Source organism: Juglans regia, chromosome 12, assembly GCF_001411555.2.
Source record: "Juglans regia cultivar Chandler chromosome 12, Walnut 2.0, whole genome shotgun sequence".
Taxonomy (NCBI): Eukaryota; Viridiplantae; Streptophyta; class Magnoliopsida; order Fagales; family Juglandaceae; genus Juglans; species Juglans regia.
The window spans coordinates 9152024-9171442 of NC_049912.1; the positions used below are offsets into that span (position 1 = coordinate 9152024).

Below are 19419 nucleotides of genomic sequence, written 5' to 3' on the forward strand. Positions count from 1 at the left end.
AAAATTATATTCAAACAAAAAATTGATCATACAATTGGATGCAGATTTAGATCAACTCCAAAAATAATGCCACAAAAATTTCAATGTTCTCTCCATAAATGCTATAAAGGAGGAGAACACACCACTCTGAATCCATAACTCCCAAACTTTACTTTCAGTAACGAAAAAAACAATTATGTAATATTTAGTCCTTTTAGAAACAAACTGTAATATGAATTCGAAACATAATCCTTTACTTTCCAAACTTGCTTGAATCTATAGTTTGTTTAAACTTATTGCTATTTGAATTAGTAGTTTCTAATTAGAATTAGTTATATTATCTTCATAGACCTTATCATTAAATTCTCTTCTTCTATACTAGATGTTTATATTTTAGAATAATTTAATAATGGCAAACGTGCCTCGGACGTAACTTCACTGCTAGTGTATATAAATATATATATATATATATATATATATATTTATGTAATTTCTATAAAATACTATCACACAAACTTGTTTATCATATTTCAAGTGAATCATTTTAATTTATTAAACAATCAACAAATTAAATTGGGATGCCCTCTTTCCAAATCAAGCAATCAAGGCCTCGTTTGTTTTAAAAAATGAGATGAGTTGAGATTAAAGTTAAAAAATTGAATAAAATATTGTCAGAATATATTTTTTAATATTATTTTTATTTTGAGATTTGAAAAAATTAAATTATTTATTTTATTTTGTATGAGAATTTGGGAAAGTTGTAATAATAAAATGAAAGATTTTCAAAATTTTAGATTTTAGTCTGGAAAGAGATACTATAAGTTAGATGGCCTTTCCTTCCCCACTACTGACGGGGCCACTGAGAGATCTTTTTGTTTTTTTTTATTATATATATTTTTAAGTAATGCTACGTATTATATATGAGTTTTGCTACTCATCATCTCACATACTACACCACATTTATTTTTATGAGAAAATATACTTACAACCGTAAATTATGTAACCGCAGCATAATCGTTTTGAAAAAAATGAATTAAACATGAGACTCATATGAAAAAAATTAATTTTTTAATAGTGGACCTCACTCTTTTCAAAGCGATTATGTGGCGGTTACGCACTTCACGGTTGTAGGTAGAATTATTCTATTTTTATTTTTTAGTTTTATTTATTTTGGTTTTATTCCTGCTAAATTAATTGAGTTCTTCTATTTATCATCCATAAACTACATATTTGTTAAGGAAAAAAAATAAAAAAATAAAAAATCATGTGTGGTGTGTAGTGTAGGAATGATGAATAGAGCTTTTCATTACCTATACTCTCAAAAAATGCTAGGTTTCTAAAATGAGCCTCTTGAGTTTTTTTTTTTTTTTTTTAATAAACCTTTGTATTCAACTGAATAGTCATTCATTACAAAGATTGTCTTTCACCAGACCACTAGTTACAAATTCTGCTGCTTCTTCTATCCATACTCTCTCATAATCTAAGTGTAGAACCGCTTTTGCTAATGTGTATGCAACTGTGTTTTTCTCTCTATGTACAAATCTCACATGCCACTCTTTTCTATCATAGAGATATTTCTTTATTTCTTGAATGATGTTCCCATAGTTGGAATAATCTTCCTCTTCATTGTTAAATGCGTTGATAATAACCTGTGCATCACCTTCTAGTACCACTTTTGTAAAACTCAAGTCTCTGCATAATTATGTTGTTCTCCATAATGCTAAACTCTCTATTGTAGCTAGTTGGTGCATAAACCTTCTTTGATCACACGCTGCTGCCAGTACTTCCCTTTTCTCATATCTGATAATAATTACAATTTCCACTTTGTTTTTGATCCACTGCTGCATCCCAGTTTGAGTTGACAAAATTCTCCTTAGGTTTCTCCCAATGTTGGTTCTTCCTCTCTAAGATGGTTGTGTTATCGGCCCTCTTCAACAATTGGTTGGCTGACTGGTATTCTTGGAGGCTTTCCCTTGCTAATCTAATCACACTAATAGGACTTTTAACTTCTTGTAAAAAATGAACCCATTCATTATCATCCATAAAAGCCCTCATTGTTGCTGCTGTCACTTCCAATTCTGTATTTGTTATCTTCTCCTTAAGCTTCTCCCACAAGTTGAGGAAATCATATTCTACAATTTTCCACTTCTGTATTGAATTTATCATCCCTACCCAAACATCGTTTGCTGCTTGTCACTGACTCATCTTCATGGTGACAAATGAGACAGAGGGGAATATCCACAATCTTTTTCTTGAATAAGTTCCATCCCACTATTCCCCCCTTAGTTAGGTTCATTTCAATACTGAACCTCAGAAAATTTCCCCATCTGCTACCACCCTCCTTCACATCTACCTCTTCCACACTGCCAATAGACTCACATATCAATTTACCTCTTGCTTCATTCATATATGTTAAAGGTAAGTTGTGCATCTGAACCCACAGCCTTTCCTTATCGAAGTTCATCCTCTGCGGTGGTGTGAAGCCATCAAAGAGCCTTATGACAAATAGGTGGTTGGGCCTCCCCCTCACAAATGCAATTCTTGTCAGCTTGATTTGCAAATGTGATAACGAATATGTTTGGACTGTAAAGTTTAACAGAGGAAATATTGCATGAGCAAAGATGAATCTGTTTTCACTATATTTCAGTGTATATCACACGTACAATTTATAGAGAGATTTTTAGTAACTCTATTCTAGTACAATGGCTATTTGAAATTCAAAAATACTACACGTAAGCTAACAATCTGATGTACAAGATAAGGAATGGAAGCCGAGTCTGGTGGAGCTTTGAATATTTCAAGTTTGTTGCGCAATATCAGTAACAGCAGTGAAAACCAATTCTGGTGTATGGTTGAATGTTTCAAACTTTAAGTCTGTTGCGCAATATCAGTAACAGCAGTATTCACTTCAACATTTATCTCCAATACGCCCCCTCAATCGAATGGGCAATTCTTGAACATGAAGATTGTCTCTTAAATATTGAAAGCGAACCGAGGAAAGTGGTTTGGTTAATAAATCAGCAAACTGATTTTTCGTGGATAGAAAAGACACATGAAGTTGTCTTGATAAAACTTGATCCCGAACATAATGAAAATCAATTTCAATATGTTTTGTTCTTGCATGAAAAATTGGGTTAGATGACAAATAAGTTGCTCCAATATTATCACACCATAATTTCGGACTAGTCTTTAATGGAAGTTGCAGATCACACAAAATGGATTGGATCCAACTTCTTTCAGCTGCTGTGTTTGAGAGAGATTTGTATTCTGATTCCGTGCTGCTGCGAGCCACTGTGGGTTGTTGTTTGCAGCTCCAACTGATTAGATTTGAGCCATGAAAAATACAGTAGGCTCTGACACTGCGTCTATCATCTTTGTCGGCAGCCCAATCTGCATCACTAAATCCTTGAAGAGAGTGATCTGAGTTATTATGGAAATGAAGTGCATAGCCAACTGTGGATTTTAGATACCGAAGAATCCGTTTGACGGCTTGCCAATGAATGTCCTTTGGTTGTTGCATGAATTTGCTAACACGGTGCACTGCAAAGGCAATATCTGGGCGAGTAAAACTCAAGTAGTGTAAAGCACCAACTGTGCTTCGATAAAGTTGCTGATCTTGAAAATCGGTGCCATCAAATTTTGATAACGTGCAGGTTGTACTCATTGGAGTTGAACAAGGCTTGGCTTCATGCATGTTTACTCGTTGCAGCAAGTCTGCTATATACCTCCTTTGTGATAAATATAGATCATGGCCATCATACAGTGCTTCCACACCGAGAAAGTAGGAGAGTTTGCCCAAGTCTTTCACTGGAAAAGTCGCGCCCAAGTGCTTAATAAATAAATCAATTTCTTTAGACGATGTACCAGTGATGATTATATCATCAACATACATAAGGATGAAGAGAGAAAACTCAGTCTTGTGAAGAGTGAATAATGAGTGATCTGCCTTTGATCCAACAAACCCCATGTGTTGCAATTTTTCGGTTAATCTGGAAAACCAAGCCCTTGGAGCTTGCTTAAGTCCATATAAACTTTTTTTTAAACGGCAAACATGATCTGGGAAATCTGGATGAACATACCCTTGTGGTTGTTGCATGTAGACATCTTCATGTAGTAAACCATGTAGAAATGCATTGTGAATATCAATTTGCTTAATAGGCCATTGCCGTGTAACAGCTAGAGATAAAAGCAATCGTATGGTCCCTGGTTTAACCACAGGGCTGAAGGTTTCTGTGAAGTCCACTCCAGGCTGTTGATGATACCCTTTTGCCACCAGTCGCGCTTTAAAGCGCTCAATATTACCATCTGCATGTCGTTTAATTCGGAAGACCCATTTGTTGCCAACAAGGTTCGTACTTGGTGTGGGTGGTACAAGATCCCAAGTGCCATTTTTTACAAGGGCATTGAACTCAATATCCATGGCAGCACGCCATTGATGATGCTTAGAGGCCTTAGAAAAACATGTAGGTTCTGTAGGACATGAAACAAGATTAGTAAGGAGACAATGAGGTAGTGGGTAACGGGCTATACCAACATACGATGCTTTCGGTTTGAGAGATTGGGTCTGAGATCTGGTCAGCATACGATGTGGTTGCTGGTGTATATTTTGCTCAACGGGACTGGGATTATTTCGAGAGATATTCGGGATGGTAGTTGGGTCTCCAGCAGTGTCTGTTGAAGTTTGAAGAGTATTCCGAGCTGGTGCTGCAGCAACATCTGATTGGAACAATGGTACCTGAATATCCGAAGCGTCTTGATTTTGTGGAATGATCGAATGGCTTGGCAACCGAGTAGGTGGAGCCATGGTAGGATCTGCATGGTTAGTGGGAGTACTCGGGGGACAGAGAGAATGTGGGAGGAAGAATGTTTCTGGTTCAAGAGGAGAGGAGACCGAAGATTCTTTTTGGTATGGGAACAGGGACTCATCGAAAATGACATGGCGTGATACATATATTTTTCCTGTGGCTAAATCAAGATATTTGTAGCCTTGGTGTGAGAGACTGTAACCAAGAAAAATACAAGTTTTTAAGCGGAAATCAATTTTATGTTTGTTGAAAGCGCGCAAATTTGGCCAACAAGCACATCCAAAAACACGCATGAACAAATAGTTAGGTTTTTTTATTATAGGCCATTTCAAAAGGAGATTTATTTTGTAAAACTTTTGAAGGAAGACGATTTATAATATAAGTCGCAGTTAAAAAGGCATCTTCCCAATAAAGTTTGGGTAAATTTGAGTGAGCCAGCAAAGCTAGACCCATTTCAACAATTTGGCGATGTCGACGTTCAACCGAATCCATTTGTTCATGTGTGTAAGGGCAAGCTAGACGGTGTTGAATGCCACAATTTTTAAAATACTGATTTAACCGTCGATACTCACCTCCACAATCAGTTTGAATAGCCTTAATTTTGGAATCAAAATGCCGTTCAACATATTGTTGAAATTGTAGAAAGACAGATTCTACGTCAGATTTTAATTTTAAAGGAAATATCCAAATAAATTTGGTAAAGGCATCCAAAAAACAAACATAATAACGAGATCCATAACTAGAAATAACCGAGCTAGGTCCCCAGACATCGGAATAAATTAATTCAAGTGGTTTTGAAACAGGATGAATGGAAGCATAAAAAGGTAAATTATGGCTTTTAGCCATCTCACATTCAGAGCAAACATTTTGTCTTTTATTAGAACCAACATGTAAATTATTATTATTAAGCACCTGTCGAACAGTGATATAGGAAGCATGACCAAGACGACGATGCCAGTCTGTAATGGAGACCCGTGCACCAATAAAGGCAGAAGGAAGACAGCGTTGAAGAGAAGGAGAGAAGCAGTAAAGGCCATCAGACATTGATCCTTTATGAAGGACGTTCCCCGAGTAATCCTTAATGAGAAAAAAAGAACTGTGAAACTCAAAATAAACATGATTATCTTGAGCAAATTTTTGAACGGAGAGAAAGTTTTTTGTAATTTGTAGGACAACAAGAATTTTATCAAGAAGAAAGGTAGAAGAGGAATTAGAAGAGGAGATAAAGGTTGAAGTGAATACTGCTGTTACTGATATTGCACAACAGACTTAAAGTTTGAAGCATTCAACCATACACCAGAATTGGTTTTCACTGCTGTTACTGATATTGCGCAACAGACTTGAAATATTCAAAGCTCCACCAGACTCTACTTCCGTTCCTTATCTTGTACATCAGATTGTTAGCTTACGTGTAGTATTTTTGAATTTCAAATAGCCATTGTACTGGAATAGAGTTACTAAAAATCTCTCTATAAATTGTACGTGTGATATACACTGAAAGATAGTGAAAACAGATTCATCTTTGCTCATGCAATATTTCCTCTGTTAAACTTTACATCGGTGTGGAAGCACTGTATGATGGCCATGATCTATATTTATCACAAAGGAAGTATATACCAGACTTGCTGCAACGAGTAAACATGCATGAAGCCAAGCCTTGTTCAACTCCAATGAGTACAACCTGCACGTTATCAAAATTTGATGGCACCGATTTTCAAGATCAGCAACTTTATCGAAGCACAGTTGGTGCTTTACACTACTTGAGTTTTACTCGCCCAGATATTGCCTTTGCAGTGCACCGTGTTAGCAAATTCATGCAACAACCAAAGGACATTCATTGGCAAGCCGTCAAACGGATTCTTCAGTATCTAAAATCCACAGTTGGCTATGCACTTCATTTCCATAATAACTCAGATCACTCTCTTCAAGGATTCAGTGATGCAAATTGGGCTGCCGACAAAGATGATAGACGCAGTGTCAGAGCCTACTGTATTTTTCATGGCTCAAATCTAATCAGTTGGAGCTGCAAACAACAACCCACAATGGCCCGCAACAGCACGGAATCGGAATACAAATCTCTCTCAAACACAGCAGCTGAAAGAAGTTGGATCCAATCCATTTTGCGTGATCTGCAACTTCCATTAAAGACTAGTCCGAAATTATGGTGTGATAATATTGGAGTAACTTATTTGTCATCTAACCCAATTTTTCATGCAAGAACAAAACATATTGAAATTGATTTTCATTATGTTCGGGATCAAGTTTTATCAAGACAACTTCATGTGTCTTTTCTATCCACGAAAAATCAGCTTGCTGATTTATTAACCAAACCACTTTCCTCGGTTCGCTTTCAATATTTAAGAGACAATCTTCATGTTCAAGAATTGCCCATTCGATTGAGGGGGCGTATTGGAGATAAATGTTGAAGTGAATACTGCTGTTACTGATATTGCGCAACAGACTAAAAGTTTGAAGCATTCAACCATACACCAGAATTGGTTTTCACTGCTGTTACTGATATTGCGCAACAGACTTGAAATATTCAAAGCTCCACCAGACTCAGTTTCCGTTCCTTATCTTGTACATCAGATTGTTAGCTTACGTGTAGTATTTTTGAATTTCAAATAGCCATTGTACTGGAATAGAGTTACTAAAAATCTCTCTATAAATTGTACGTGTGATATACACTGAAAGATAGTGAAAACAGATTCATCTTTGCTCATGCAATATTTCCTCTAGACTTACCTCCATAAACTTTACTTTCTTACTGATCCTCTATACCTTCGCCAGAATGGATTCAATCATATCCTGGTTTATACTTTTTTCTACATAGACCTTCCCTACCAAGCTTCTTTCCTCTTTGTAGCTCAACTCTTATGTTAACTCTTCTCCTATCTCTATTCCTAGAGTTTCCTCTTCTGTAAGACACAATTTTCCCCATTCCTCTTCTAGCTCGTTCATCTTCCTCCTCCGTAGTTCTTCCTTCTCAGCACCGTTCTGCCACAGCTTGCCCCTCTCATGGTAACTGGCTCTTCCCACGTCCACCACTATTTCCTCACTCCACCACTACTCACCCCGCTTGTGGTAACTACATTTTCCCACGTCCACCATTATTTTCGCGACAGACCTGAATTAGGTTAGAATCTTTGTGGTCCCTCCAAAAAAGCTTCCCCTCTTCCTTTCTAGAGAGAAAAGGGAGAGAAGAGTGAGTTTGGATAGAGAGTTCAGATGAGATGAGATGATATGTTTTGTTGAAAGTTGAATAAAATATTATTAAATATAATTTTTTAGTATTATTTTTATTTTGAGATTTAAAAAAGTTAAATTGTTTGTTATATTTTTATATGAGAGTTTGAGAAACTTGTAATAATGAGATAAATGAAATGAGATGAGATGAGATGAGATGATATATGTTTGTGTATCCAAACCCACCTAATACTATGTGCCTCTTGAGTTTGCCCCATGTTTGGTACGTGTTTTCACTTTTATTTTTTAAATAATAGCAAGGCTAGGGGTAAAGTTGAGGCTCGAGGCTCGGGGCCCGAGTCACATTTCGGACAGCGTAGGCATCACCTTATACTCTTAGAGCACCATCATCGGTCTCATCAAAAGGGAGGTTTTGTCAAAATTTGATGATTTGGGGGTTAAAACGCTAGCATTGGATTCGGTATACCATCAAAGCTCGAGCTTTGAGCTACAATATCTTCACTTTCATCTCTATATTTGAAGACCCACTATTCATTCTCTATTCTTATTATTTTATTACAAAATATATTTATTACATTTCCTATAATTCGTGTAATGTAATTCTTTCATCTTTTATTTTGAGTGCCTTTTTTACTAACACTACTGCATGGTGGATGTTGATGCATTTTCTAGTCTTAACAATATGAATAACTATCTGGTTAAAATCAATAATTTAAGTATCAAATTAAATTATTAATGTACATATGGTTAGTATAATCGTAAAATATGAAAAAGAAATTAAAAATATTATTATTAAAAAAATAATATTATATTATTATTTTGATAAATCTAATGGCTAATCCAATGTAAGGTTATGGATAATAAAGTTTTGAATTTATGAAAATATGTACTTTTCATCAAATTTTAAAGATAAATTTGATGAAACTAATACTAATGCTCTTATATAATTTTCAATTCACTATATGACATTTTTATAATTTTTGAATTTTGTTTAAAAAATTTTAAAAATTAATGACCAGACCATCACAACAAAGTTAATGAGAGTTTTTATTTCTCTAAAATTCCGTTTGGATTTAAAATTGATTTCAATTTATCTCATCTAATCATTATAATTTTTTTAAATTTTTACATAAAATATAATAAATAATTTAATTTTTTTAAAATTTAAAATAATAATAATATTAAAAAATAATATTTTAATAACTTTTATTTAATTTTTAATTTTTATCGTAATTTATTTCATCTCACTTTAGTATTTAAAGATATATTTTTTTTTGTCTTTTTATGTTTTCTAATTTCTTAATTTTTTTTCTGGCTTTTCGTTATTTTTATGTTTTCTTATTTTTAACTTTTCGAAACCCAGTTTGATTTTTCTTTTGGCACCGTCGAGGGGGAAGTTTTCTGCTCCGAAGCTCTTGGATGCGGTTTGAATAAAAGTTATTAAAATATTATTATTAAAATGAAATGAAAATGGAATAAAATATTATTTTTTAATATTAATATTATTTAAAAATTAAAAAAATTTAAATTATTATTATATTTTATGTAAAAATTTTAAAAAATTATAACAGTAAATCAGTCGAATCAAATCAAACATATAGCTAGATAGTGAGTTCGACAGAAAAGGGTAGAGCGAGAGAGAGCGAGAGGCATGGAAATGGAGTTGGAGCCCCGGGTGAAACCTTTGCCCTACAAGGTGAAAGCCACATCGAGGGAGTCGCCGTCTCAGAAGGCCACTCACGTCCTCGATTCCGACCTCCGCACCCACTGGTCCAGCGGCACCAACACCAAAGAGTGGATTTTACTTGAACTCGACGTACCTTTCCTTGAATTTCATTTCTGGCTTTTACGGGTTTCTAATTTCTGTACTTGAATTTCATGCACGGGATTAAGTTCCGTTATTTGCTTAAGTTTCGTGATTGAACTTCAATAATATTTGTGTAGGTATTAATATATTCATTAACATTTGTTAAGATATTTCTTCTACTTCTCTGCAGGAGCCTTGCCTGCTATCACATGTACGGATTTATAACAAGTCTGTGCTTGAATGGGAAATTGCAGTTGGCTTGCGTTACAAGGTTAGGTGCTTCAAATTTCAGTTAGTCGATGTTTTGTCAGATTGTCTGAGGTTATTTTTTTTTTCACAAAGTTGTGAAGGTTTGAACTTGCGCTTGATCCAATTTTTATATGTGGTATTTATTTCACACATCGTGAAGCTTACTCGTGATGTAGTATTTATCCTTCACATTAAGGCAAAAGGAAAAATATATGAGAATACTTTGTGGTATATGTGATACGAAAACTATCATTTCATGTTCAATCACTCATTTGAAAGTACCTGAGTATAAATTGTCTGTGAATAGAACAATCACTCATTTGAACGTACCTGAGTATAAATTGTCTGTGAATAGAAGGGCCTGATTGTCTAACATTGAGGTTGTTTGATCTGGTGATCCACTTTTTCTTTCCAGCCAGAGACATTTGTTAAAGTTCGCCCGCGCTGTGAAGCACCTCGACGTGACATGGTGTACCCCATGAACTACACCCCATGTCGCTACGTGCGAATATCTTGTTTGCGGGGAAATCCCATAGCTATTTTCTTTATTCAGGTAATGTACGAGTATTGCTTGTCCTTTCTTGTCTATGCTTCAGTGACATTATGCTTTATGTTGATTCTGTTTCAGCTTATCAGATAATAATTTCTATTCATGCAGTAACCATCATGCATTAAGACTTTTCAAACTTGCAATTCCTATTCACTTGGTAAACTAGGCCAAAGTATGTTCTCGATCATGGAGGGTGGTTTCGGAGTTCGGAACCTGCTATTGTTCAATTGGGTACTATTCGGGGAGTGGCTTCACATTATTATAATGAAAGATAAGCATTGTAGAGGCAGTTGTAGAATCAAAATATGGATGCGTGGGTGGGTGGCGTTCTAAGAAGGTACAAAGACCTTTTGGGGGTAGGAGTATGGAAGACCGTAAGAAAAGGGTTAAAAGAATTTTTTAATCGTGTCATATTTGAAGTGGGAGATTGTGCTCGTATTAGATTTTAGCATGATGTGTGGTATGGTGCTGGGAATCTCAAGGAATCTTTCTTGGATGTGTATAATTGTAATACTCCTGATTAAGTATAGAAGGGTGATGAGTGGGATCCCACATTGCTTGAGAAAGAAAAATTCTTGGCTTTTATAGATTTCAAGGAGCTACAATTGTAACCTTGACTTGTACTTTTGGAGGATGGGTAGATGTGGTTCAGGCCTCCTTGGGTGGTTAGATTAATATTGCTCCTGCTAAGAATGCTTCTTTGGTGTGCCATTTGGAGATATTTGGTGACTTCCCTTAGTAGAATGTTAGCTCCATCTGTGGCTCACAATTTATTTATTTTTTTGATTAAGAAGAGTTTTATTAATCCACATAATTAGGCAAGGCCCAAGTACACAGTAAATATACAAGAGATGAACCTAATTACAAGCTAAGTTCTGTGAAAACCAGCATAAAAGTCCTTAAAACTAGTCACATTCAATACAATAGCCGAAGCCCAAAGTAACAATGCATGAAAGAAAATTCCCTGAACCCTCCCATTTAGGGCTGAGCACCGACCCCTTTGGAGTCAGAGGGCCCAACCTCCGACTCCGACTCCGACTTTGAGACGTACAAAATCCTCTCCGGAGCGGAGTCGGAGCTGAGTTGGATTTTTTTATTTGTCTTTTTTAACTTCATATTTGACCCACTTTAAAAAAAAAAAAAGTTTGTGGGTTTTCAAATTTCAATTTTCTCAACATTACAATCTAAACTAATTAAACTTTTGATTAGAACAAAAAATACAACTAAATGAAACAAGTAACATACTAACATGCATTCAAAAATTAAAAAGAAAGTTGTATTTTTACATGTACTCTCATCATCCATATCCTGATATCCACATCATTCTAACAACAAAAGAAATCCAAAATGTTCTAAGAGCCAACCAAAATAAATGTTCCCAACAACATTTAAATATTTAATTACGAACTTCCAAATGCACCAAAATAAAATAAATTACAAATTTCCAAATTACAATATTCTAAATGCCCAATGAATGAATCAAAATATATTAAATGTTACAAATTTCCAAATGTTCCAACTTCTAACTTTCAAGTTGTGTCTGAAAAAAAAAATGAAAATATTAGTAAGGAAAACAACCCAACTTTAATATCATATGAAAAATAAATTTAAACAAACATAAAAAGCATGTATATTACATTTTATTAGGAAGATGCAAAATCTTACATAGTTGTAATATTCTCAGAAAGCCTATTAGGAGGAATGGATCCATTTAGCTATTTTGAACTAAGGTCTCGGAAATTTAAATAAATATGGACCTATGGTATAAACAAAGTAGAAGTAGATAGCAGAGTTGTCTTTGAAAAGTAAACAAAATTCAGCATGAAGCATTTAGTATTTTGGATAGTAACTCAAACCTCAAAGGCTCAATATGTCAAATTGTCAATCATCTTCACGAAGTAAGTTGGCCATACCAGTGATTAATTCTACATTAAGATGTTAAAGTATAGGAGGTTAGTATCACAAAATGTCAAAATCAATGTCAGAGGTGGAGGCGGAGGGTCGGAGTCGGATCAGAGTGGAGCCGGAGTCGGTTCATCAATGACTCCGACTTCGACTTCCAAGAGGAAAAAAACTCCGACAAGTCAGAGCCGGAGTGGAGTCGGATTCGGAGTCGGATTGTCGGATTTTTGCTCAGCCCTACTCCCATTGAACGTTCCCTATTATCAAAACAGTGACCATTCCTCTCGTTCTAAGTGCACCACATTAAACATAGAAGCACCATCTTCCAAACAGCCATGACTTGACGATTGCCCCGAATACCTCTCTAACATGACAATAAATCTACTACCCTTCTAGGCATTACCCATGTGATACCAAACCTAGTAAAGATTTCATCCCATAAAGCCTTAACCACATCGCAGTGAAGAAGAAAGATGATCAGCCGATTCTCCTTCTCTTTTACACATAAACACCAATTGATTATAAAAACCTTTACTGCATTCTTTAATCTACTATATTCCACTAGTTTGAGACAAGTAGGTGGAGACATGCTCCTTTGGGCCTCTTCCAGAAAATGGATATCCAAGGTTTACTCTTTTCATAATGTCCTTATTATTACTTGTGACAATAAACCCATTTCCTTGTTTGGTGGATTAAGGTACCTATGAGATCTATGTTGTCAGTATAGACAGCCTCTTTGGGGAAGATTCTTATCTTGGATAATTTGGGGAAAAGACACATTGTTATGATGGGGAGTAAGAAGATTATCTTTTACTCCATTGCGAGTTGGCTAGTGATTTATGGAGTATTTTTTCAGCTGAGTTCGTTTTGATTGGGTCATGCCCGAAGGAATAGTGGAACGTTTTGTCCCATTGAGGCAACTATGTGGCTAACAAATTGCAGCAGTGTGGAAAATTATCCTTACTTGCCTCATATAGTGTGTTTGGATGGAAAGGAACGAAAAATATTTTGATGATTGTGAAGTTACAATGTAGTAGTTCAAGATTTTTTCCTCAATACTCTCCCCTTTTGGATAGCTTCCATACATTTCAATGGGCTTAATTTATTTAACTTAATTATATCTTTTTGTCTTTCTAATCAGGTGAATCACTTGTTGATGCAGCGTATAGGTTAGATCTGACGCTACAAACATAGCTGACATTGTAGAAACTGAATCCAAGATTGCACAAATCTTCTGTAATTTTAAACAAATCCACTCTAAAATCGCAAGGAATGAAGAAAAATCTCTTTTGAGCTTCTAAAATTGAAAAAATTAGAATAGCAATGAGTCTAGTTTTGCGAAACCCTAAATATTAAATAACTATTACAATCCAGTTATGACTAAAATTCCTAATTAAAATCGAAGTTCTGTTGAAATGAAGATGATCCTGGTAAGTTCGCTCGTTCAAGGTTTTCACTGTGTGTCTTGTGAACTTACTCACAAATCTTGCTTGAGTGCACCTAAAATAGCAGTCTTGCTCAGCCACGCCTTGAGCAAGGGTCGGGGAAATTCTTTGTGAAGTTTGGCTAAACCGAAGCTACAATGAGAATTTGACAAACTTCTCTGTTAGGTCCTTTTCCTTTGCCTTGTGTGGTTTTCATCCTTCCAACACTCTCCTTGCTACACATAAGCTCCTCCATGCCTATAATAGTGATGTGAGCTGCATCACTTTGTACACATCCTGTGTACTTGGATTGCACCTTTTGCGCGTGATGATAATTTTAGTACTTGAAAATAAAATGTTTATCTTGTCCCATAACTTATAAACTCTTGCAACTTGTCTTTTGATGTTTGGTCTCAACTTATGGCACTAAAATTATTTCCATTATTCTGGCCTTGCAGCTGATTGGTGTTTCAGTCACTGGTCTTGATCCTGAATTTCAACCAGTTGTTAATTACTTGTTACCTCAAATCATATCACACAAACAAGATGCTCATGATATGCATCTTCAGGTGGACTAGTCGTTAATGCCTTCTATTATGTTCTGATGTGCACTTGATTGCATATATTATATCATTTATTTGCCAACTAATGGTCGTTAGTTTGTAGTTGCTTAAAGACCTGACAGATCGGTTGCTTGTGTTCCTTCCACAACTTGAGGTATATTTTTATTGCAGATTAGTTTCATGATCTATATTATTTTCCCTAAGGTGTCATCAACATACAATATTTCATTTTCTGTTCACATAAAACCCTGAAAATGATTTTTCACTGTTTTTTTCATAAAAAACTCAATGTAAATGCCCACAGAAACTAGTAACACTGAAGCCAATGAGCTATCAATTTTCTTTTCCTAAGGAGTTGGGGATGTTGGGTTGGAGATTGCAGGCAGTAGCAAGGTACAAGAGCAAGGAAAGAGGGGATAAGAGATGTGGTGGTGGCCATGCAGAGGACTGAGGATGGGGAGGGTAGAGAAAGGAACTTTGGAGTGAGCAGGGCAGGCAATGGCTGCAAGGAGTGAGGATAAAAAAGAATAAATAAATAAGAGCGAAAAAGAGAGAACAGTTTTAAGTATACAAAAGAATAAATAAATAAGAGAGGAGGCTGAGGGCTGTGTTTTCAAGAAATAACTTGTGTTGTTAAAGTGTAAGTCACTTTTCAACACAGTGCAAGTAATTTTTCTGCCATTTTAGGTCCGTGTTTCAGTTGACAAGGAGAATATTTTTAGTTAATTAATATTTCAGTAGCACCAATCATTGGAAAACATGGAAAACTTTTCTCAAAAACATTTCTCACCAAATATATGGAGCTTTAGTTTTCTTTTTTTATTTTTCATTCCATATTCTTTCCTTGTTGCTATCATATTGATGTGTTATGTCTTACATCTTTGCAGGCAGACCTTACAAGCTTTTCTGATTCTGCTGAGCCTAATATACGTTTTCTTGCTATGCTTGCTGGTCCATTTTATCCAATACTCCACATTGTGAATGAACGGTTAGTTTATGCAGGCAGATATAATTCAAGCATGCTCTTCCCATATCCAATACTCCAAATTGTCTGTGCTTTTGGTTTCCTTTGGATTCTGTTGATAATTTTATGAGTACAAGATCATAGTTATGTATGGTGGTATAATTCCACCTCTTCCTTTACAATCCAACCATACATGTAGAAATCTTCTAGATTCCCTAGCTCTTCATTCTCTTGACAATTTGACTACTCTAAACAGTTAGTAGATGATTTAATTTTCTAATCAGAGAAAAGGAGAGGTAAATTTTCCTCCTTTATTATTTGCCAAGTTTCATAGTTTAAGAATATTCCGTCATTCAAATGTAGGAGCTTGATCTTCTTGAATTACATTTCATTTGCATCTCCCTTGCTGTTTGGGATTGCATTAGCCATTTTAACTGCTTTTCCTCTGGCAAATCTTAGCTTAGAGATGTATATTTTTTAATGCTTATGAAAACTAGTTAAATCCTAGCTAGGTATTTCTCTTTTATGCGTCCTGTGTACATGGGCTATGCCTATTTCCTTTATGAGTAAAAATCTTGAGTGGCTATATAAAAAAAAAATGCTTTTGAAAACTAGTACCTACGAAGACTATTTCTTTATCAGGTAACTTTACAATTGTATGAAATTTTCTGAGTGAGTAATAATTTGAATTGACTTTGAAATCTCAGAAGGATTAAGTATTTTCCTTATGTGGCTGACTTGTGTTCGTGAGATAGAATCTTTCCATTTAATTAATATTTGGTTTGTATTTGACGCCCTTTGATGGGGTTGCAAACTTAAAAGCTTATATTAGTAACACGTTGTTATTAGTCATAAAAGAAACTTAAACATCAATTTAAATCTTCAACCGGAAAGTAGCGTACTAAGAATAAAGTCTCTGTTGTGTTGTAAGCAGTTGTTGAAAAATATTCTTCAAGTAAAGACTCTGACTCTAGATTTGTTGGCCTATGGACTTGTTCTTCACAGTATCTGTGTAGTTAAAAAATAGAAATAAAAATGAGTCAGAATATTTAGTGAATAGATGTATCATATGTAAAAAGAGTTACTGGCATATTTTATATTTAGTGAATAGATTTATCTTTTATAACTGTTTACCTATAAAAAAAAATTTGAAAACATATTGTGAAAACACAATCAAAACATTGCACACGGATAAAATAATTTTCATTAATCTCTTGTAGGGCTGTAAGTAATTCGGTCCGGACTGGCAATATTGACCAGACTGAACCGAATTATGGACTGGTCGGTCTTGGTCCCAAAATGTGGACTGATGACATTTGGTCCGGTCGCGGGGTCTACAAATTTTGGACCAAACTGGACCGAATTGGACCGAACCTCTATATATATATTTTTTAAAATATTTTTAATAATTTAATATATTATTTTTATATAGTAATTATATAAGTTAATGATATAATTTTCATCTAATTTATTATCATTGACCATATAAAATGTAAAATAATATATGCTATCAATTAATAATAAATCATAAATCATGTGATAATTTATGTCATTATATGTAAATAGTTAATACATTATACATTCATACATACTCTACTATTTACACTTAATTAAAATAATTAGGTAATTTTTTAAAATACCTAAGTTGCAAGCAAGCATGAATAATCTATGTATATGAAATTATTTGATATTCATTAACATTGGCTAGAGCGGGGTGTCGAGCGTGGCTCGAGCGAACACTGGGGTTTGTGTCTCGCTTGAGCCTACTATCGGGCAAGACTCGAGCGAACTCACGGGTTGAGTTTTGCTCGGGCCCACTATAGAGCGCACCTCGAGCGAATTCACGGTTAAAGCTTCGCTTGAGCGCTTTAAATAAATATATTAAATAAATATAAATATATACACACTTTGGGAACATAATAAATATATTGAATAAGGTAACCTATAAATAAATAAATAAGCCTCCAGTTTTCTTTGTTTGGCAGTTTGGTGGACAACCATCCCATTCTATTTGTATATTTTTGTTTGATTCACTGCTAATTCCACTCGATCGCTTTTTCTTTGAGGAATAATTATCCTTATACAGCTGTAACACCCCCTTCCCATAGGTTAGGAATACTACTCATTCATATATCTGCACGAGGTAACAGATCAAACATAACTAAAGATTTTATCTAAGTTTGGAATTCGATCTAAGTTTGGCCAGTCTGCTCTTCACCATCATCCTCTTTACACGGCAGTCTATTCTGGCTGAGACAGCCAGCTTCTTCAAACTTTCCATGCTTCAGTAATTGTAAGAAACCTCCCCCAAATGGATCTCTATGTTGGCATCTTTTTCTTGGAGGCTTCTTGGTTTTTACATGCTGTAATAGCCACTTTTCTAGGTGTTTCCTAATGTTCTTCGATCTCTTGGGGTTATGTGGGCAATGCCTTCAAAGGTGGTGGAGTTGTTAACATGTTGAAAGGGACAGTTTAGCTACCATCAGTATGTTTCATTGTGTAGGATGGTCCCTTTGTTAACCCCAAGGGGTTATTGGCCCAAGTGGTGAAGGCCTTGGTCTTGGGGTATCACTCCCTTCAAGGTCCAAGGTTCAACACCTCATGGATGTAAACAATCCTTTGGGGCCACACTTTTTGGTGAAAAACTAGCAATTTAACCAGTGCTGTGTAGGGAAACTTCCGAGGGTGCGGTGCACGGGACTGAGGTTTACTTTGCAGGGGTGGGTCCGAAGGGCCCTGCCTTGGAGAGGTTCCTCGGCATAAAAGAAAAGGATGGTCCGTTTATTTGTGCTATGGTGCTTATGGAGGGAGAAACCGGCGAAGCTTTGAGGATAGCAAAACTTTTATGTTTTAAACACTTTGTATCAGTTAACAAAAACCCATTATTTTGCTTTCTTTTCTATTTCTGGTTTTGAGGACTTTATAGCTCATCCGGTGTACTTGGGCTATGCCTATCTTTATCAATACAATTGCTTCTTACTTATAAAAAAAAGAAAGGACTTTATAGCACTTTTCCCCTTTGGTGGCTGAGTGAGTTAATGCATACTTCCTGATAGTGGTGGGATAATATCCCTTTCTTATTAATAGAATTTATCTTACTTATCAAAAAGAAAGTAATCTGGGTTGGCAGGGATCTCGTAGGGTTTTACTCATGTGCAGCCTAGGACATGAAGAATATGCTGGAGTCATTGCTTATTGTCGGCATTGTGGCTTTCCCTAGTAAAACTAGGAGTCCTAGTTTATTTAGGAGTTGTTATTAGATAAGTTTTTTCCTCCTAAACTTATCTTTTATTGACCCCGACAGCCTCTACGGTTGTGTTTGGATGTTGAAGTGAGTTGAGTGAGTTGAATTGAGATGATAAAATATTGTTAGAATATTATTTTTTTAATATTATTATTATTTTGGGATTTGAAAAAGTTGAATTGTTTATTATATTTTGTATTGGAATTTGAAAAAGTTGTAATGATGAGTTGAGATGAATTGAGATGAGTTTGGTAACCAAACTCACCCTACGTCACAGAATAAATTCATACACCCTATAATTAAGCAAGAAACAATCTCCCATGGATCTAAATTTCAAATCTCAGCCCTAACCCTAAAACTTTAGGGTTCGGGTGTTATAGCAGCATAGATAAAAAAAATAAAAAATAAAAAATACTATTATGGCGGTTGGGCTTGTGTTTTTGGAGTTTACTCCCCTAGGATGGGTCTGAAGGGACTGCCTCGGTGAGGTTCCATGTTATCAAAAGATATCCCACTTAAATTTCATAGTGGAAGATGCTTGCAAGACACCAAGTAATGCTTATAAATGTGCATAAAATATTTATGAATTCTATGGATTAAATTGTTGGGTCATCCAACTACCATGATAATGGGTGAGTGATAGCTGCCATTCTCAAATCCATCTGAATGTTGTTTCCCTTTCTTGTCTCTCCACCTAGAACATGCATTGACAAAGTATTCTAAAA

At 35.3% G+C, this 19419-nt stretch overlaps 1 protein-coding gene across 4 annotated transcripts in view; it reads left to right on the forward strand.

Moving 5' to 3' along the window:
- Positions 1–9609: 9609 nt before the first annotated feature.
- The window catches only part of LOC108988747, a 38058-nt gene continuing 28248 nt past the window's right edge, over positions 9610–19419 (forward strand). For 3 of the 4 annotated variants that reach the window (XR_001995724.2, XM_035683268.1, XM_018962089.2), the window contains exons 1-6: positions 9610–9807; positions 9989–10069; positions 10463–10600; positions 14382–14492; positions 14590–14640; positions 15374–15474. Coding sequence is in view for 3 of the 4 variants with exons in the window: in XM_035683268.1 (XP_035539161.1) it covers positions 9643–9807; positions 9989–10069; positions 10463–10600; positions 14382–14492; positions 14590–14640; positions 15374–15474 (647 nt within the window). In the remaining variant the exon portion in view is untranslated. Of the gene's footprint in view, positions 9808–9988; positions 10070–10462; positions 10601–14381; positions 14493–14589; positions 14641–15373; positions 15475–19419 lie in introns of those variants that run through there. The other variant, XM_035683269.1, reaches the window with a different exon arrangement.